General features: G+C 56.2%; 2 protein-coding genes across 5 annotated transcripts; both read right to left on the reverse strand.

Annotated features, from left to right (window-relative positions):
• Positions 1-5,194: 5,194 nt before the first annotated feature.
• Positions 5,195-7,715, reverse strand: IRF2BP1 (interferon regulatory factor 2 binding protein 1). Its single transcript, XM_003127228.5, has one exon. It carries the CDS (start codon positions 7,348-7,350, stop codon positions 5,596-5,598), a length of 1,755 nt encoding a protein of 584 aa, XP_003127276.2. The 5' UTR covers positions 7,351-7,715; the 3' UTR covers positions 5,195-5,595.
• A 3,861-nt stretch (positions 7,716-11,576) lies between these two features.
• On the reverse strand, positions 11,577-20,682 carry MYPOP (Myb related transcription factor, partner of profilin). 4 transcript variants are annotated; one of them, XR_014806388.1, is made up of 4 exons: positions 20,597-20,682; positions 19,295-19,845; positions 15,245-15,343; positions 11,577-12,905 (listed from the first exon to the last, which is right to left on the reverse strand). XR_014806388.1 is itself a non-coding variant. In XM_084961212.1 (3 exons), the coding sequence occupies exons 2-3, from the start codon at positions 19,791-19,793 to the stop codon at positions 12,187-12,189; spliced, it is 1,218 nt and encodes a 405-aa protein (XP_084817338.1). In that variant the 5' UTR covers positions 19,794-19,845; positions 20,597-20,682; the 3' UTR covers positions 11,577-12,186. The 4 variants fall into 4 exon arrangements, 2 of the variants coding, with proteins under 2 accessions (XP_084817338.1, XP_084817339.1); XR_014806387.1 differs by having other exon boundaries at positions 19,295-20,645; XM_084961212.1 differs by lacking the exon at positions 15,245-15,343.
• Between the last annotated feature and the right edge of the window lie 232 nt (positions 20,683-20,914).

Consider the following 20,914-nt stretch of genomic DNA (forward strand, 5'->3'; position numbering starts at 1 on the left):
TAGGGCTTACAATGTGTCTGGCGTTGTGTAGGCTCCTTACGGAATTGATTAACCCAATCCTTCCCACCACCCTCTTTATTATGGGGGAAACTGAGGCATGAAGAGGTGAAGTAACTTGCCCAAGGTCACACAGACAGGGGGGAGCTAGGACTTGAACCCCGGCCAGAGCCAGTGCCCTTCACTAGGGTCCTGCCCTAGAGCACAGGAGGGGCAACTGCAGCGCAGTGGGGCCCTGGGGTCCCGAGCCCTCCCTCGCAGTCACCCCTGGCCAGGCCACGCTAGAGGAGGCCGAGGGCACATCCCGGAAGACAGCAGTCTGGGTGGTTGAGGAGTCTGTGACAATGTCTTGTCACAGGTTTCTGTAGGTGTTGCTATGCTTGTGTCACTGTGCCTGTGCGTCTATCACTGTGTCCTCTGTCACGGTGTTTTATTCCTTTGTCTCTAAGCCTAACGCTGTTTGTCCATCATTGTGTCCTGGCATCTGTCACTGCTGTGTGTCCGTCACTGTGTCTATTACAGTGCATCCCTGTCATTGGCTTCTGTGTGTCTGTTTATGTCTCAGACACTCTGGGTCTGCCTATATCTGTCCCTGTGTGTCACCGTGTCTGTCCCCCTATGTGTCACCATCTACCCAGGTGTCACCATGTGTGTTAGTCACCACCCAGGCCACAGGTGGGCGTGTCGGGCCCACTGGTGCCCAGAGCTGGGGCCCAGCCCATTCCACCCTCGCCCCGCCACGGGCCAGGCTGGGCGCCTGTTTGCAATGCCTGTCCCAGGTAAACACCAAGACCCGGAACCCAAGAGCCACCTCCCTCACCTCCGCTCTCTGCCCCTTAGCCTGCCCTGGACCGGGCTGGACCAGAGCCGCACAGGCGGTGCCCCTAACCTGGAGACATGCCCTGACCCTCCCCAAGCCCTCCCTTGGCCGGCCTGCCTGCCTGCTTCTCTCTCTGTCCCTCTCTGGGTGTCTGCTGGCCTCTCTGTTTCTTTTCTGTCCCTTTCTCTCAGATGACCCCTGTCTTCATTCGCTCACTGTCCCTTCACCTCTGACTGCCTCTGTCCTTTCTCAGGGAACCCCGATGTCTCTGCTTTTCCTGATCCGTTTCCATGTGAGCAGCCCACTCTCTCTAGCCCTTGCTTTCAAACTCGGGGTCGCCAGCCAGCAGCCAGTGTCCTTCTGCCTTCTGTTTCTCTCTCACACTCGGTAAGTTTCTCTCCCGTGTCCCTTGGCTTGAGCCTCTCGGTCCTGGCCACTATCTCTGTGTGTCTCCAAGCCCCCAGGGCACCCCCCACCCACCCCCAGGAGCAGACCTCGGCCAGGCCGGGGTCCTTAGGGAGGCGCGTGGCCCCCAGCCTCCCGCCCCAGCCCGCTGCTGTATATATAAAGGTATATGTACATATTATTTATATCTGTACCCAGGGGCAGGAGGGGCAGACACTGGGGCCTTTGTGTAGCCACTGCCCGCTGCCCGCCCGCCCGCCACGCCTCTCCCTTCGTCCCTGCCGCCCGCCCGCCTCCACTCCCCCCGCACAGAAAGGTTCCTGTGGGGCCTGCCAGCTTCCTCTGCCTGAGGTGTGAGTGGGCACGCCACGGGCAAGGCAGGCAGGGGGGCCTGGGGGATTTTTCCAGCTCCCGGGAAGGTTTCCGGGTGGGGAGGGTTCTGGAGGGAATGGGGCTGCTTGGCTGGGCTGCTGTCTGTCTTGCATCTGCTGTCCCTGGGCATCCCTGGGTCCCTACCTGGCTTCTTCCTGGGAGTCTATCCATCCATTTCTCTGTCGATTTGGGTCTTACTCACTCCTGCGCACACTGTCATTGGGCAGACATACTGGGCCCTCTGTTGAGCCCCAGCCACACAGAGGAATGGGCTGCTGCCCATCCCAGCTGATGGCTATTTCTGTCAGTGTTTGAAACCTTCTCCCCCTTCCTGTTAGAACAAAATCCTGGAGTTCCCATTGTGACTCAGCGGTAATGAACCCAACTAGTCTCCATAAAGGTTTGGTTCAATCCCTGGCCTTACTCAGTAGGTTAAGGATCTGGCGTTGCCGTGAGCTGTGGTGTAGGTTGCAGACACAGCTCAGATCCCACGTTGCTGTGGCTGTGGCCCAGGCCGGCGGCTACAGCTCCAATTGGACCCCTAGCCTGGGAACCTCCATAGGCTGCAGGTGTGGCCCTAAAAAGACAAAAACAAACCAACAACCGCCCCCCAAATCCCAAATCCTTACCAAGGCCTACAGTGCTCCACTACTATCCCTCTGACCTCAGCCATATGACTCTCCCCCTGCCATAGCTGCACTGACCACCTGTTGCTTCTGGAATGAACCAAGCAGGCTCCTACCTCAGGGCCTTTGCACATGCTATTCCCCCAGATGGCCCCTGGCTCGCTTCCTCACCTTTTAGAGTTCTTAGTGTCACCTCAGAGAGCCCTACTTCCCTCTTTAAAATACCAGTCTCCATCATTCTCTCGTTCCTTTCCCTGGTTTATTTTTTCCTCTTGGGATTTACCACTCCATGGCCGTCCTATGTATGGTTCTGTCTGTAACTCCCATTGGAATGTCACTGCCATGGGAGTAGGGGCTGCATTCCGTTCCCTGATGCAGCCCCAGCACCTACTGCCGTGCTTGTCACACACCGGATGCTGAATGAACATTTGTTGAAGGAAAGGAGTTCATTAATCTATCCATCCTTTAAAACTGCCAGTGCTGGGCAATGCTGGGGACACAGTAGTGACACAAAGAGGACTGGCCCTGCCCTTATGTAGCTTATATCGCCGTCCCCGGACAGTAATGGTCCAGACTGCTCAGGGCTGGGATAGGAGAGTTAAGAGCCCAGAGATGGCACCTGACAGACTGAGGGTCAAGGAGGGCTTCCTGGAAGAGGTGTCAGCTGAGCTGAGACCTGGAGGGTGAGGAGTGAGCCAGGTCCTGTCATAGCGACCAAGTGACACAGACAGACGCACCCCTCCCCTTCACAGAAGTCTGTTCTCTTCCTCTTTTTCATAGAACTTTTGAGTTTGAAAATTCTTTTTGTTGTTTTTTGTTTTGGGCCACACACATGGCATGTGGAAGATCCCAGGCTAGGGGTCCAATTGGAGCCAGCCTACACCAGAGCCACAGCCACAGCCACAGCCACGCGAGATCCGAGCCACGTCTGCAACCAACACCACAGCTCACTCACCGCAACGCCGGATCCTTAACCCACTGAGAGAGGCCAGGGATCGAACCTGCATCCTCACGGTTACTAGTCAGATTCGTTTCCCCTGAGCCATGATGGGAACTTGCTGAGGTTGACATTCTTAACTCTAGTTTAAATCGAATCAGTACCTTTCCCTGATTTCACAAACCCCCCCCCCCCCCCGCCCTTATTCTCCTCTCTCCAAATTTCTCTCCTTCTGTCTCTATTGTTGGCATTTCATCTGTGCATCTAAGCCTCTTTGAACCCATCTGGATATTTCTCTAATTCTCTTTTCTGAAGTTTGTCTCTCTGTTTCTACCTCATCTCCCTCATCTCTGAGGGGCTCTCAGCCTCTCTTTTTCTCTGTCTCTGGTTCTCCCCGGCTCCGTTGTCTCTATCTTGCCCTGGGTCCCTCTGTGTCTTTGCCTCTCCTGTTGGGGAAGCCTCTTCATCTACTCACTGATCCCCAAATCAGTCCAGAACCCCTCCACTCTGGCCCCACCTGGGCACTGGATGAAGGGGGGCTGGATCAGCCCCCCACACCCACACAATTCAGGCCCTCTGCTGGGTTAATAGTTAACCCAGACTCTATCTAGAATACACACCAGCCAGGCTGGGGGTAACTCCCCTACCCCCCCACCTACCCACCAGCTGTTCTTAAAGGACCAGGTGTCCTGCACAGCTCTTCAGCCCCCACTGGGGCACAGTGCCCCGTGCCTGGAGGCCTCTAGCCCTGAGGATGGGGGAGGGGGAGCTACCCAGGACTCCAGTCTGTGGAGTTGGGTCAGGGGAGCTTATATCGCCGCAAGACTGCCCAAGACCGGTGCCCAGGCATGGAGCTCCATCCAGCGTCTCCCTTGCCCCAGGCTTATCGCCTGGTGTATTTAATCAGGGGTGGTTTTCCCAGCCCTGCCCTGAGCCCAGGCTGGCAGTGCCAGGGGTGACAAAACACCTGAGACCCGCTGGCTGGGGGAGGGGAAGGGAGGGTCCTCCAGATGTGGAGGACAAAGCCCCAGGGTCCCTAATATTTGAGAGTTGGGACGTGGGTCTGCAAGCTGTGTGGGTGGGACACCTGGGTCACCAAGAAGATGGGTCAGGACGATAAGGTCTTCCAGGTATAACACCTGGGCTCCTGAGACCTGGGGCCAGCGAGGACCTCGGAGCTGTGTGACAGGGCTGTGCGGGGGGGCAGGTCCCACTGCCAATCCCCAGCTCTTTGTCCATGCGCTGGCTTTTGCGCCCGGCTGCCCCTCCTTCTGGGAATCTCCATCTCAGGGTCGCGGGGGAGAGAGGCTGGGCTATTGGGGCCGCCCCCTCCCCTTAACCCTTGATTTGCCGCAGCCGCCCAGGCCCCGCCCCGTGACGCCAGCGAGCAGGAAGTCCTGGTTAATCATCAGCCCACCCGGACAGGTGCGGGACAAGGCCGCGCACATCAGAGGCGGCCGCGGGGGGGGGTGCCTCTCCCCGGCCAGTCACGGCGTTCGAGGGCGGCCGCCGTGAGGCTGGTCTCTAGAGATAGGTGCGCTGATCAGGGCACCGCCAGAGGCGAGAAGCAGTCACCTGGTTTCCAGGGACCCTGTTGGTGTACTTCTCGAGGTAAACTTCCTCTTTCCTCGGGCAGTCCCTCTAGCCATCTAGCCTAATTCTCCCCCTGCCCAGCAAGAACTCACTGCCCGTCCCTTTGGGTAAATTTCCCGATGCCTCTTTCCAAACTCCCCTTGGGGGCACTGAGTCCTCCACCTTCCGGGGAGAAAGAGGGGATGCGCCGGAAGGGAAACATAACTCCTGACCTAGGCTGTGGCTGCCCTGAAAGAGCCACCCCCTCTCTGCGCCTCCGTCCTGTCATCTGGAAAACGGGCTGATGGCTAGAACGCCTGACTAGCGGCCAGCATTTATACAACAGCCAGCGGGCCCACCTGAGTGAAGGGCGCCACCTGGAGGCTCCCAGTCCGCTCCGAACTTGCAGCAGCAGTTCGGTCCCAAAGGGGGCGCAGCAGCTCACACAACTAAGGGACCAAGAAGGAAAAAACCCATCTTTCAGTTTATTGAAGGAGGAAAAGGGGGTGGGGGGGCAATAAAATGCTTTTGCTTCGTTTATAAAGAGCGAGATTTCAGGAGGCCCCGTCTCAAGAAGGGGGGCACCTCTCCCCCCAACTACAAGCAGCAGCAAAGCCAAGCCAAGGAGGGGAGAGGGAAACTAGAGGGGTCAAGGGACCCCCCAAACACCCCCTCGGACAGAAGCCACAAGCTTTCTCCCCCCACCCTCAATGCATCTACCCCAGGGGGCCCATCTGGGATAAGGAAGGGGGTATGTACACAGGGAGGGGAGGCACTGGGCTGGGTGGGGGAGGGAATAATTTATCCGCAGGAGCGGTAGGTAGCAAGGGGGTGGGGGTGGGCAGTAGACTGATGGCAGTGGTGGCCTAGGGGTCCCGTTCTTTCTTAACCTTGATGTCTCCAGCAAGGATGGTGGCGATCTCACCCTGCATGAAGGCCCAGGGGACGGAGGAGCCCACTAGCGGGCACTTGTCTCCACTGGGGCAGTACACCTCCCCAGCAGGGCCCTGTGCCTTGATGAACTCCCGTGAGCAGGGAAAGCAAAACTTGTGTCCGGGCACTGAGGGGCACTGGACGAAGTGGGTATCTTCCAGCCGCTCCCTGCACAGGGTACAGCACAGGGGGGCCCCAGGGGTCGCTCCAGTACCACTACCACCCCCGCTAACTGCTTCTGCCCCTGCAGTGGGGCTAACTTCTGCCTCACCGTTGCGGGCCACTAGACGATGCTGGGCTGGAGGCTGGGCTGTGGAAGAGGCTGCCGGGCTGGCCCCCCCTGCACGCACAGGGCCGCCACCCCCGGCAGGGTCCTTGGGGGAGTGGCCCAGGGCTTCGGCCACGTTCTTCAGAGCGGCGATGGGTGAGGGCACACCAGGGGTGTCATTGGAGTATGGGCCACCGGGTGCCACCCAGTGTCGCTGCTGCTGCTCCTCCGTGGTCATCTTCCCAGCGGCCTCACCCTCAGGTTCAGGGGATGCCTTGCGACGGCGCGGCGTGGGAGCCAGATTCCGGGATGGGGCTCGTGGGGGTGGGCCACACAGAGCTGCGGGGGCTGGCTCTGGGTATTGCTGCGGTAGGGCCTCGGCGGGAGCTGGCTCTCGGAAGCTGCGGACACCATCGGTTAGCAGCTCCCCCAGCTGGCGCCATTCCCCTGAACCGTGTCGGCGTTCATATTCGAGGTACTTGAAGCCTGATGAGGCCAGTGCCTTGCCTGGCTCCCGCAGAGCATCATGAAACATCTGACGAGCCACGGCCAGGACTCCTGCATACACGTTGCCAGAACCACAGGGGTATTCGGTGAAGAGCTTCAGCTCAAACTCGTAGCCCGGCGGGCGGGCAGTAGCATCGAAGGCGAACACCCGACCCACCAGCCCGTGATCCTTTTTGAAGCGGACATTGAAAGGGGCGCAGGCAGACAGCGCCAGCAGCTGTTCCCGCACAGCTTTGGGGCGCCCATGCCATTCCTCTGCCCGGCCCCTCATGGCCTCATTCAGTTCTGCCAGACAGTCCGCGTTCCTCTGCTGCTTCTCCTTCTCGAAATCGGAGCCGAAGGGTGGACGGGCAGGGCTCAAGCCGGGTGCCAGCGTCAGGCCTCGGCTTCCCAGGCCAGACACCGCAGCTGCCAGCAGCCCGGGGGGCACCAAGCCGGGCATGGAGCCAAGCAGGGCCCTTCGCGCCCCCTCTGCCACAGCCTCCTCGCGGCCCAGCCCATTGGCCAGGCGCGACCCCAAGGTGTACTCCAGGGCGGGCGAGGGGAGTGGGAGGCGACCAGATGATGTGGCCCTGTCATAGCGGTCCTGGCCCGAGACAGCGCCGCCTGCTCCCGATGACTGGGCCTGGGCCTGTGGAGGCGGCAACTGAGGACCCTGTGCGGCGGAGGCAGCTAGGTCCTTAGTGGCCGGGTGCTTGAGGGCCGGGGGCCCCGGCGAGCGGCCCTCGGGGAGCACGTGGCTGCGCTTGAGCTGGCGGGCAGCATCGATGAGCAGCTCGATGCGATCTGCGCCCTCGAAGTTCACGCAGCCGCGGCACACGGCCTCACTGAAGTCCCACACCATGGCCCACGGCATCTTGGGCAGGTCGCACAGGTAGCACCACTGGCGGCGGGACGCCTGCACGGACGCCATAGCCCCCAAACGCGCGCCTTCAGGACCCCTCAATCCACCCGCCGCCGTTCGATCCGCACTGCCGACGTTCGATTTGTGTCCCCAGGACCGCGCGAGCCACAGTCGGGCCTCTGGCTCGGCCTCCCCGCGGATCCAGGCCCGGCCCCCCTTCCCCGCCCCCCGGGCCCTAAGCCTTTTTCCTCACTCCCGCCTCCTCGAAAAGGCAGGCAAAGGTACGTCGGCGCCCCAGCCTGCTCCGGGCTCCGGGCCGAGGCGCACAGCTCGGGCCCCGCGATGGGCCGCGAGCGCCGCCGCCTCGGGCTCCCGCCGCTCCCGCCACCTCCGCTCCAACGGCTGCCACCGCCGCCTCCACCTCCTTCTGCCCCAGAGGCCGTTTCGCAGGGAAAGTTACATAACGCGCCGGCAAAGCCTTCTGGGAAACGTAGTCCCGCCGGGGCCGGCTCTTAAAGGGGACGGCAGGCAGCAGAGGACGGCGCGGGCTCGCCGCTGCGCGACCTTTACCACTCGTCGCCGCGGGGCAGGGAGTTTGGCTTGCTCCGAGCATTTCGAGCACAAGGGTTGGAAACAGGGATGTGATACAAATGGCGAGCGCCACGACGGACTCAAAAATTGTAGGAGGTGGACAGGCTTCCGGGCATCCAGCTTCTGTTCCGACTTGCTGTGCGGCTTTAGGCAAAAATCTTGCCTTCTCTGAAGCTCAATTCCCGCCCTTCAAAGGTGGGCCAATGACTGGCTACGGAGGCAGTCGCTCCTGGGGCGGGGCGGAGGGGTCTTGATTGGAAGGTTTCAGGACAGGGGGACGGGAAGCAGGCAACTTAAGCGTTGGGCAGGGCTGTTCACTTGGCACTTCTTCTTGCCCCAAATCTTGAATGGCAGCCTCTGACTGGAGCCAGCAACATCCGGAGAAAGGAGAGAACTGAAGTTGCCAGCCTCAGCTGCCTTATCTGCTGAAGGGAGTGGTGGGGCGCCCCCAATTCTGTTCCAGCCCTGCCAAAGCGCTCTGGTCTCCAAAGGGTTACACCGTCAGTGTCACCGCCCCCCTCCCAACTTCACTACAATTCCCAAAATGCCCTGCGGGGCCAACAAGCTGACGCACTTCCGCAGTCTGGAAGGTTGGGGGAGGCCTTCCCGATTCCCGCTGTCTGTCCTTACAGTCCCCCCCCCCCCCCCAGCGCGCGCGCAATTTATGGAAGGTGTTTCCATGTTTTCCCAGCACCAAATTGAAAGGACCCTCACCCTGTATGGCTCATTAATGTTGAGGAAGGGAAGGAGGGCAGGGATGGCAAAGTTGGGGGTGGGGGGTGCTTAGTTTCTGGGGAGAACAAGAGCTAGACCACCCTTCTCCAACCCTGATTGCTTACTACCATCTAGGCCTATGCAGGCTATGGGGACCCCCGTGTTTTCTTCCTGGCGACCGCACCCCGCAGGGCAGGCTTGGAAGCGTGGGTATGTGGAGGGTGGAGAAGGGTCTCCAGACTCTAACCCACGTCAGCCTCTTCCCCTCTTTAGGCCTAGGTTCCTGTTAAGCGCTCAAAAATATTTTGAATTATTTGTGAGTTGCACTCATTAGTGGTTTTCAAACTAATCAGGGAATACCTGCCAACTCTCCCTTATTCCACTGCAACCATAGCAGGTCTGATTTGCAGTCTCAGCTTCACAATTTTGTTCACGACTTGTATTATTTTGACATTTTTCTTGAAGTTGATTCCCGAGAAAAAGAAGTTTATTTCTGCTCCATCCTAAGCAGTATGTGCATAATCATGGGTTGGATTTTTTTTTTTTTTTTTTTTTTGGTCTTTTTGCTATTTCTTGGGCCACTCCCGTGGCATATGGAGGTTCCCAGGCTAGGGGTCGAATCGGAGCCATAGCCACCAGCCTACGCCAGAGCCACAGCAACGCGGGATCGGAGCTGCGTCTGCAACCTACACCACAGCTCACGGCAACGCCGGATCATTAACCCACTGAGCAAGGGCAGGGATCGAACCCGCAACCTTATGGTTCCTAGTCGGATTCGTCAACCACTGCGCCACGACGGGAACTCCCATAATCATGGGTTTTATGTACTATACTTTTTTGTGTGTGCTGTACACATTTTTATAAAATAAGTTAAAATTACGTATATATGGAGTTCCTGTCGTGGCTCAACAGTAACAAACCCGACTAGTATTCATAAGGATGCCAGTTCGATCCCTAGCCAGGCTCAGAGGGTTAAAGATCCGGCATTGCCACAAGTTGCAGCATAGGTTGCAGATGGGGCTCCAATCTGGCGTTGTTGCGGCATAGGGCAGTAGCTGCACCTCTGATTTGACCCCTAGCCTGGGAACTTCCACATGTTGCAGGTGCGGCCTTTAAAAAAAAAAAAAAAAGCAAAAAATAAATAAACGAACAACAAAAAAAACCTGTGTACATATAGAGCCATTAAAAAGGCCATCCATGTATCTCCTAAAATTGTCTTTGGGCCTTTTTTTTTTTTTTTTTTTTTTTTTTTTTTTTTGGTCTTTTTGCTTTCTCTAGGGCTGCTTCCTGTGGCATATGGAGGCTAGGGATGGAACTGGTGCCATAGCAGTGACCCAAGCTACTGCAGTGATAACCCTGGATCCTTAACCAGCTTTAGTTAACAGTAGTGGGAGTAAGGAGTTTTGGCCAGATGCTGCCTTGAGATGAACTGGATTGTCACCGGACAAATTTAGGGCAAGTCTCTAAACTTCTCAGGAAAAAAATGAAGACCCCGTAGAATCTGCTTTTCATCGAGTACCTTCAGGTTAAAATGCAAACATGCATATAAATGCTTAGCTTGGTGCCTGGCCCAGAAAAGGAATACTATAAATGTGAGTTGTCTCTAAGTTCCCATTACTTCAAAGATTCACACTCTACGTTGGGCGATGCTGAGGACACAGCAGTGGCTAAGCCAGGCTCAGGCCATGTCCTGACAAGACTCTTTCTGCTAATGGAGGCAATCATTCAATTTAAATTTACTTAAAGGATTATTCATACGCATTTCTTTTATAACTGCTGGGGGGTTAAGGAGTGTCAGGAAAGGCTTTCCTGAGGAGGTGATATTTGAGCTGTGACCTGAAGGATGAACAGACTGTAGCTGTAGGAAGTAGAGGCTCCTACATCGTTTGTTTTATTTTTTGGGCCCCACTTGTGGCATATATAAGTTCCCAGGCCAGGGGTCAAATCCGAACTGCAGCTGCCAAGCTAGGCCACAGCCACAGCAACGCTAGATCCAAGCCCCATCTGCTACCTAGCTACAGCTTGTGGCGACGCTGGATCCTTAACCCACTGAGTGGGCCACGGATGGTACCTGCATCCTCATGGATACCAGTCGGGTTCTCAACCCACTGAGCCACAAAAGTAACTCCACGACTCCTAAATCTTTATGCCCATATCACAGGTGGACATTGGCAGCGCATAATTACACGGCTGGCCAGGGCAGCACCGATGTGGTGGTATTTGCTGTTGTTGTCTTTTTGCATTTTCTAGGGCCGCTCCTGTGGCATATGGAGGTTCCCAGGCTAGGGGTCTAATCAGAGCTGTTGCTGCCAGCCTACGCCACAGCCACAGCAATGCGGGATCCAAGCCATGTCTGCAACCTACACCGCAGCTTCTGGCAACGCCGGATCCTTAACCCACTGAGTGAGGCCAGGGATCAAACCCGCAACCTCGTGGTTCCTAGTCAGATTCATTAACCACTGAGCCACGACGGGAACTCCAACATGGTGCTTATTATCTACTCTGCTACCAGGCTCTGTAGCCAGTTTGGGAGTGAAAAAGAGAATCAGCTCCTGCCTTTATGAAACTATAGGGGAAGCAGGCTTTAAACAGATAAAGGCATATGTTCATTTAGGAACCACAGGATCCTGAAAGAGAAGCTAAGAAGCAGACCCATCCTAGCCCAGGGGAAGGAATCCAGGATGTTCTCCTGGAGATGACCTTTAAGCTGGGATCTGAAGGATGAAAAAGTAGGAATGCGACTTGAACACAGCGGGACTAGCGATCTAGTGGTTAAGACTTGGTGCTGTCACCACTGCAGCCTAGGTTCAATCCCAGGTCTGGGAACCGAGATCCCACATGAAGTCACTTCGCACCGTGGCAAAAAAAAAAAGGCTGGAAAAACACCAGCACAGCCTCCATATTCAAGGTAGTGTCACCTGCCCATGGAGGGGTGGGGGCAGGTACAGGTGTTGGAACTCCAGGCCTGTCTCAGACAGAGCCTCAAGTGATTGTATTAAAAATAAGTTTATTGATATTTTGTCACCACTGGGGAGAATGGAAGGGGTTGAGCTCTGGAGGTCAGAGACTGCAGTGGGAGGCAGAAGGTTCAACCTACACCTCCCCAACCAGAACTCCACCCCCTCTCCCTAGGGTACAGACTGCAGTATCCTCTCCATCCATCCCTATTCTGATTTGTCTCACGACCCCCGCCCCCTCCAAAGGCTGGGGTGGGGAGGTGGGGGGCCCCAAGGGTCAATTCTGTTCAAGTCAAGGCCAGGAGTTGTTAGGGGAGGGGGGATGTGCAGGTTCCCTCCGCAACCCACCAAGGGCAGTAATAAATAACATCGGATCGATGGCTTAGAAGTCGGGGTTAAGGGAAGCAGCCAGGCAGACAGCGCTGTACCAGAGAAAGGGCTGGGGGGCCCATCAGGGAGCCTTTCTGCCCCAGAATCAGGCACTAACTAGAACAGGGAAGTGGGGTGCTTGTGCCCCTGCAGCAGGGAGCCAGAGTGCAGCTGGGATGGGGAAGGTGCAGCTCCTCCTCCACTGGGCCAAGCGGGGGCGGGGGGGGGGCAGGCAGAAGGAGCCAGACAAGCTAGAACCCCTCTGGGGGGGTTCTCACGGAGATTTCCATCGCCCCCGCCTCTTCCGTGTGGGGAAACTTTTCCTCCTCTTGTGTGGGGGAGAGTCATGGGGAGGGAGAGGGGTTTGGGGGGGCTGGGGGGCCCCCTCCCCACTCCTAGGGGCAATGATCACCCCCCTGGCTGCCACCACAGCCCCGTCCATGACAGCAGCCACCATGGACACAGGCTCTGGAGTCACCTCCACCTTAGGGGAGGGTGGGGGCGGGACGGGCCTCGGAGGTAGAGGAGGGGGTGGGGGTGGGGGCAGAGGTGGGGGCAGCGGGTCAACTGGGGTTCCAGGCAGAAGGGGCAGCAGGGCGCTCAGGGCCTCGCTGAGCTTGGCCAGTCCCTGCCGGAGGGTGCCGGCCAGCTCCCGGATGGCGTTGGCAGTCTCCTGCTGGGCCCGCAGGAAGTCCAGGGAAGGGTCTGGGGCCGAGGGTGGCGCAGGCAGTGCAGGGGGTGGGGGGCTAGGGGGCGAGGGTGCCACTGGAACCTGCTGTGGTGGCTGGAGTGGGGGTGGCCGTGGCGGCGGTGGAGGAGGGGCTGGGGGTGGTGGAGACAAGGCCAGGCGGGGCAGCTGGACGGTCTGCAGGGCTGGAGGGGGCGAGGACTCACGCTCCTTGGGTGGCTGGCAGCCCCCTTCCTGGGGATTGCAGGGGGACCTGGCCCAAGGCTCGGGGCTGCTGGAGCCCCCCTTGCTGTGGGCTGGTGTATCTGTGGAGAGAGAGAGAAGTAAGATGTGGGTGACCCCTTAAGGCTGTTAGGAGTGCCCTTTCCGCCTCCCACCCGCCCTGGCTCCAAAGCCCTCTAAAACCTAAGTCAGCCAACAAGGACCTACAGTATAAAACAGGGAACTCAATATCCTGTAATAAAGGGAAAGAATCTGAAAAAAATACACGTGTGTGTCGCTGAATCACTCTGCTATACTCCTGAAATGAACACAACATTGTAAATGAACTATACGCCTATAAAAGCGAGCAAGCAAACAGAAAAATCACACACAAAAAACCCTACGTCAGATGGTGCCTTGGAAAGCCCTGTGACCCAGGGGAGAGAGACAACACATTTGACAATGACCTGGTGGCCGAGGCCAGCCTTAAAGAAAACAGGGTCCTGGGGGTCCCCTGCTGAGCCAAGTAGCTCTTATCTCCATCAGAGTAAGAGCAAACATTCTAGAAGGTTCTGAATCCTCCAGACACACACTGCTCAGGCCACATCGCTTGACCCTGGGGAGGCCTGAGCAGGGGAGGGTAGGAGTGCCTGGGGGGAGGGGCTCTGTCCCAGCAGGACTGAAGTCTCAACTGGGCTGCAAGCCTGGGGGGCTTCCTCCGCCTCCTCTCACCTGGGATCTCATTCACGCTTATAGACTTGAAGTGTCTGTCTGCAGAAGCTTCCAGGTTTCCCGGCCCGGTCTGAACTTCTCCCTCTGGCTGTGCACTCAGCCTGTCCCCTCCAGTGATCCCGTACAACGATGCCTCCAACTCACTTGCCCAAAGCTGAGCTCCTGGTCCTCCCCCGGCCACCCCCATCTCAGACAAGGTGGTCCCTCTAGCTGCTGGGGACAAAAACTCATTCTTCTTCTCTCCCAGGACACCATTCATGTACAAATACTGTGGGCTCTGCTTCCAAACCAATCCAACATCTGTCCACCTCCAGCTCCCCACCCCTCCAGCCACCACCCTTTCCCCACCTGGATTATTCACTGGGTCCCCAGTGTCCACCCCTGCCCCTTGCAGTTTGTTCTGCATCAGCAACCTCAGGGGTCCAACTAAAATACACGTCCTTAGGCTACAGGAGAAGCGGCTACTCACAAAGGACCCCGTATTATATGACCGAGTTATATGAAATGTCCAAAATAGGCAAATCTAGAGAGACAGTAAGTAGATCAGGGGTTGCCTAGGCTGGGCAGAGATGGGGGGACCAGGAGGGGTTCATGACTAGGCGGTACAGGGTATCTCTCTGGAGTCATGAAAATGTTCTAAAATTGGTTGCTCAACTCTATGAATATACTGAAAGCCACTAATTTTTTTTTTTTTTTTGCCTTTTTAGGGCCACACCCACGGCATATGCAAGTTCCCAGGCTAGGGGTTGAATTGGAGCTGTAGCTGCCGGCCTAGGCCAGAGCCACAGCAATGCCAGATCCGAGCCTCATTTTTGAACTACACCATAGCCTGCAGCAACACTGGAACCTTAACGCACTGAGTGAGATCAGGGATCGAACCTGCATCCTATGGATACCATGTTGGGTTCTTAACCCGCTGAGCCACAATGGGAACTCTAAATTGTGCACTTTAATAGGGTGGATTGTAGGGTGTTGAGAATTCTATCTAACAAAAATGTTTTGTTTTGTTTTGTTTTGTCTCTTGTCTTTTTAGGGCTGCACCCGTGGCACATGGAGGTTCCCGGGCTAGGAGTCTAATCAGAGCTGTTGCTGCCGATCTACACCAGAGCCACAGCAATGCCAGATCCGAGCCATGTCAGCAACCTACATCACAGCTCACAGCAACACCAGATCCTTAACCCACTGAGTGAGGCCAGGGATCGAACCCACAACCTCATGGTCCCTAGTAGGATTTGTTTCCTGCTGCTCCATGATGGGAACTCCAAATTTTTTTTTTTTTTTTTTTTTTTAAATACAAGTCAGATCTCTGTTCAAAACCCTCCTGTGGCTATTTTCTCACTCAGATTAAAAGCAAAGGCCTCAAGCCCCGCCCCCACCAACCTGCCTCCAAGGCCTTCCTAACCTCATCTCCCAGCCCTCCTTGCCCTCTCCCGCTCTTGTTCATTTGGCTCCAGCCACAATGGCCTCTTTGCTGGTCCTCATTAGGGCCCCTCCTGCCTCAGGGCCTTTGTACCTGCTGTTCCCTCGCCCTGGAAAGGTCTTTCCCAGACACCTGCCTGGCTCCCTCCCTCACCTCCTCAGGTCTCTGCTCAAACAAGGCCTCCTTGGGAAGACTTTCCTTGACCCTCCGTCTGAAGTAGCTCCCGGTCCCTGTCCTCTCCTCTCTCCTAAGCGGTTACTACCCGATTTCTTCTATAGCACTTATCTCCACCTGGCATGGGCTCGCTCTGAGTTTGTGGTCTGTCTCCTCCTCCTTATGTCAGCTCCATCAGGCAGGCCTTTGTTTTGTTCACTGCTGTTTACCCAGCGCCTAGAACAATGTTCAGCACAAAATTTGGTCTTTAATAAGAAAAGAACTGTGGCTTCCGGGGAGTCAGTACTGCTTGGGCACCAGGCCCCAGGTCCTGGCAGCAACCTCCCCAGCGCCCCAACACCCATGGGGGCAGTCCAGCCTCTCTCTAGGGCTGCCAGCCCTCAGTGCTTGCCCCTTTCTTTCCTTTTTTTTTTTTTTCCCTTGGCCATTACTATGACATGCAGAATTTCCCAGACCAGGGAGCAAATCCATGCCACAGGAGTGACCCAACACCGGATCCTTAACCCACTGAGCCATCAGGGAACTCCAGCTCTTGCCCCCACCTATTCCTCTCCCTTGCCTCAGGGTCAGTGTACATGCTGTTCCCTCCACCACCCCCTCCAGCCCTGAAAGCTGGGGCTCCAGCCTCTTTGGGCCAGCCAGACTGGGCGGAGGGAGAGGTTGGGAGAGAGATACCCAGAGCTAAGGGCGGCTGGGACACTTTCCTGGCCAGCCCTGGGTGAAGTGGCTAAGTCCTCCCAGCCAGTCTCTGGGGTAAGTGCTGTCATTATTAGCCCATTTTACAGATGAAGTAACTTGAGGCCCAGAGAGGTGTCACAGAGCTGGTGAATGGGAGAAGAGGGATTTGAATCCAAGCAGGCTCCAGAACCTACGCTTTTAACCACTCTTCAGGCAGGGGCTGTGGTCTTGCCAATGCCAAGACTCCCTCGTAAGGGGCATGAGAATTGCAGCTAATTGAAAATACAGCTTTTCTGGTCTACTGAATTTAAAAAAAAAAAAAAAGAAGCCTAACCTTCATGCCCACAGGGCTCGCAGGGGTCACGGAAGGACCACTACGGGAATTAAAATCATATTTATTTATTGCCCCCCTTTTTTGTCTTTTTTCTTTTGAGGGCTGCACCTGCAGCATATGGAAGTTCCCAGGCTAGGGGTCGAAATGGAGCTGCAGCTGCCGGCTTACACCACGGCCACAGCCATGGCAACTTGGCTCTGAGCTGTATCTGTGACCTACACGGAGGCTTTCGGCAAAGCCGGATCCTTAACCCACTGTTAGGGACCAGGGATGGAACCTGAATTCTCACGGAGACAACATCAGGTCCTTAACCCACTGAGCCACAGTGGGAACCTTTGAGCCTCAGTCTCACCACCTGTAAAGGGGTGCCTGTGAGCCAGGCACAAGTAGCCCTGTCCAGGAACACATCCCTGTGGGTCACTACAGGTGTTAATGCAATCACCCTGGCACATAGCAAGCTCTCAACATTGTGACCATTACTGCACTTTCATTCAAATATTACAAGATAAATGGTCCTTATCTCTCTTTCCAATGTCCACAAGGCCTCAGGCTACCCCAGGCTCTGTCCCTTTTGTCCTTCAGTCAGAGCAGTTCCTCTTTTAGAGAGTTTTACACAGTCATCTCTGCTTGAGATTCTAATCAAGGACGCTTTGAGCACATTCCTGCCTCAGGGCCTTTGCACCTGCTGCTTCCATCCGCTGAAGTACTCTTCCCCCAGACGTCTACTTGGCTCAATCTCTCTGTTCAGGTCTCTGCTCAAATTTCAACTCAAGAGAAGCCCTCCCTGACTACCCTGTCTCTAGCGGGGTGCGGGTGTGGTGATGTGTGTGCCAACTGTCACTCGTTATCCTCCTCACATGCTTTATTTTACTTCTTGTTTTTTCTTTTTTGGCTGCCCCTTGGCATATGGAGTTTCCAGGCCAGGGATCAGATCTGAGCTGCACTTGCAAATGAAGCTGCAGCTGGAGCAAGGCAGGATCCTTAACCCACCGTGCCAGGCTACCAGGGATCGAACCTTCGACCCAGTCCTCCCAAGGGGCTGCTGATCCCATTGTGCCACAGCGGGAACTCCTTTATTTTACTTCTTATTACCTCCTTGTATAATCTGTTTTGTTATTTGTTGGTGGTCTCCCACAACTAGAATGTCAACTCCAGAAGGGAAGGAAAATTGTCTTTTTCTTCATAGTTTTCCCAGCACCTACTATGGTGCCCGTGTCAGAATGAGTACTCAAGAAACGTCTGCTGAATGAATGAATGAACAAAGGGGTTGCACAACTTTTGAAATAACACATCTGCCATCTCTGCTCTGGTTCGAAGATGTAAATACTGAGGGGTGATTCATACTGAGAACAAGGGTCCTGACTAATGGTGTCTTTCTTCTGCTTAAAACACTTTTATGCCTCCCAAGTGCCATCAAGATAAAACCCAAAGTGGAGTTCCCGTCATGGCGCAGTGGTTAACGAATCCGACTAGGAACCATGAGGTTGCGGGTTCGGTCCCTGCCCCTGCTCAGTGGGTTAACGATCCGGCGTTGCCGTGAGCTGTGGTGTAGGTTGCAGACGCGGCTCGGATCCCGCGTTGCTGTGGCTCTGGCGTAGGCCGGCGGCTACAGCTCTGATTCAACCCCTAGCCTGGGAAGCTCCATATGACACGGGAGCGGCCCAAGAAATAGCAACAACAGCAACAACAACAACAAAAAGACAAAAAGACAAAAAAAAAAAAAAAAAAAAAAAGATAAAACCCAAAGTCCTGACATTTATTTACAAACCACGTGTGATCCAATTCCGGCATACCCATTAACCTCGGCCAATAGGAGTTATTGTTGTTATTATGTATATATACGGTATCTATCAGGCTATCTGGTTAAACGTGCAGGGATTGAATTGGACTCAACCTGTACCTGAGTCCCAACCCTACTACTTACTTGCTGTGTGACCTTGGGTAGGTGAATGTACCTCTCTAAATTACACGATCCTGAGCCGCCTTGTTTTATCATGTTATTCCCTTCGTCTAAACCCTTCAGTGGCTCCTCACTTAGGATAAAACTGAATTCCTTAACTTCAGCCTAAAGGCCCTGCACGGTGTGGCCTTTGCTGAACTCTCTGACCTCATCTCAAAACATTTCTCCCATCTTTCCACTCACCTTCCTTCCTTCCCCCAGCTGGGAAACACACCTCAGTTTCCTAAACTGTCCAAGATTTCTTGCCTCCAAGTCACTGGTACCTGCTGTCCTTCTACCAGGAACACGTTCCCAGCTCTTCTTCATTCTCACTCTTTGTGTCTTAGCTCCTATGCCTCCTCCTCCAAAAAGCCCTCTTTGACTTCCCAGGCTGGGTCAAGTGCTCCCCTTGGGGCTCCCAGAAGCCCTCTCTGACATCCCAGGCCAGATAAAGTGCCTCCCTTAGAACAGCCCTAGAAGGGCAGGGCTGAGGATGTCTCAGTCATAGCTCTGTCCCCAACATTGCCCAGCATGGGTCAGGTGCCTGGGGAAGAGCTGGAGAAGAAGTGATAATCCAGAGTCAAGGCTAACTGGGAAGTTTTGTACTCCACTCTCCACCGCTCCTCTACTCAGAGTGTGACCTTGGGAAAATTACCAAACCTCCCTAAGTCTGTGATTGATAAAATGGTGAAACAGTTCGTACTTCACAGCACTGGTAAGTATATCAAGACCTAACAAGGAGGCACTGCACTAAGCAATTTACACATATTAACTCATTTAATCTTCCCAACAACGCTTCGCAGTGGGGACAATTTTTTTATCCTCCTTTTACAGATGCAGAAGCTGACGTGCAGTAACTTACCCCAAATGACACACTGAGTGGCAACGTTGCAACTGGAACCCAGACTGTCTGCCTCCAGAGTCCCTCCCTTCACTACACTTTAATGAAACCCTGGGTGTGCTGATAATCCCAAGCCAAACCTCCTCGGTCTGGGTTCCATTCCTGACTCTGACAGTTATGAGCTGCGGACCTGAGGCAAGTCATCTCACTTTTCTGAGCCTCGGTTACCACAGGTGTAAAATGTGGATCAGAACGGCACGCGCTTCACACGGTTGTGGTGAGGATTTGATGCACCATATATAGGGCCTGAAACAGCGCCTGGCACAAAGTAAAGTTTCTGTTTGCTTTTGCTCAGGTGATGCTGAAGGAACTCACCTGCCCGCTTATCCTCCCTGCGGTCCTCAGACAGCACATAGCGTTGGGCACAGGTGCTTGGGGCCGGCGGCTGTGAGGAGGCGGCCCCGGGGGGCTGCTCGGCCCCTGCACCAGCTCCTGGCGCCGACACACTGGGCCCCAGGATGGCAAAAATGGTCTCCTCCTCGGCAGAGAAGGCGTCCTCGGCGGCCGGCCCGGCACCCTGCGTGGAGTGCGGCACGCGAGCCAGCTTCTCCTTGGTGCGGCGCTTGAAGTCGTTCCAGCGCTTCTGCACCTCCTGGCCAGTGCGCTTCCAGCTGGTGATGCCGTTGATTTTGGCGGCGATGCCGTCCCACACACGCCGCCGCTCCGCCACGCTCACCCGACGGCTCTGAGCGCCGTAGAGCTGCGGGTAGTGGGCACGCACCTCACGGATCAGGATCTGGTTCTCTTCGAACGAGAAGCGCGGCTTGCGCAGCCGGGTGGTCTCTTCCGCTTCACCCGCCGCCGCCGAGGCCATGGCGCCCCCCGACGCCGTCTTCCGGCTGCCTGGCGCATGGGGGGCGCCGGCGCTGCGGGCACAGGGCGCACGGCGCTGGCAGGGGTTCAGCGGCTCCGCGCCGCCCGCCCCACCCCGGCCGCCCAGACACTGGCTTCTAGGTCCCCCGGGATAGGGGCGGGAGCGGAGGGCGGACCGGGGCGACCGGCCATGGGGGGCAGTCAGAGTGCCTAATAATAGATGACACCCGCTGAGCGCTCAGCTCAAGCCCGGCGCGGCGCAAAGTGCCAGGCCAGGGAGTTGATGGAAATTGGGGGAGGGTCTGGGGGAGTGGAGAGAAATGAGGAAAAGCGGAAGAGCAGAGTGTCTGCAGGAGTTAGAGGAGAATGGGGGCATAGGAGAATGAGAAATGGAGGGAGAATGGAGGTGTCTCGGGGGTCTAAGAAGCAAGGGGATACTGGGGATAAGAGATGCTGAAGAGAAGATGCAGCAAGAAGGGGGGGATCTGGAGCAGAGGAGCGCTCTGGGGGTTCCGGTGCAATGGGACGTCTGTAAGACCAATATGAGAAGTGATCCTCAGAAGGGCCGTCCAGAAATAACGGCGAGTTAGGGGTTCCTAGGACAGTAGAGGAGCTGGGACTGTAAAATATTAGGGATTAGGGTCTGCGGGGATTGCGGGAGCTCTGGGGGTTGCCAAAAATTAAGGGGAGCTCAGACGCTAATGGGGGTCCGGAGTAGGAGAGGAACAGCGGACGCTACGGGAGACTCCCGGAAGAGTGAGGGTCGCGGAGGGTGGGGACCGAGTCCGGCCGCAGGTCACTCACCGGCGCCGCCGCAGCCCCCGACTGCCCGTCGGTCAAGGCTCGGGCTTCTGCGGCCTCTTCCCTCCCCCTGCCAGCTAGCTCCCTCCCCTTCTGGGCCCCGCCCCCGGCCGCCCCGCGAGCCAAGGCGCAGGCGCATCTAGCGCCAGTCGGTCCCTCAACGCCCTTAACGCTTGGGTTTCACGCCCCCCGCCACAGCGCAAGCGCAGAATTGCCTTCCACCGGCCTCCGTCAGCGGGCCGCGGTTGCGCAGGCGCAAGGTTAGCGCTGCGCTCGGTCCTCTAGGCTCTGGATGACACAAGAGCGCACGCGCAAAACTCT

This window comes from Sus scrofa, chromosome 6, assembly GCF_054392235.1.
Source record: "Sus scrofa isolate SSC_HxYL_T2T_F1_AM1 chromosome 6, Sscrofa_HxYL_maternal_Yorkshire_Landrace_v2.0, whole genome shotgun sequence".
Classification (NCBI taxonomy): Eukaryota; Metazoa; Chordata; class Mammalia; order Artiodactyla; family Suidae; genus Sus; species Sus scrofa.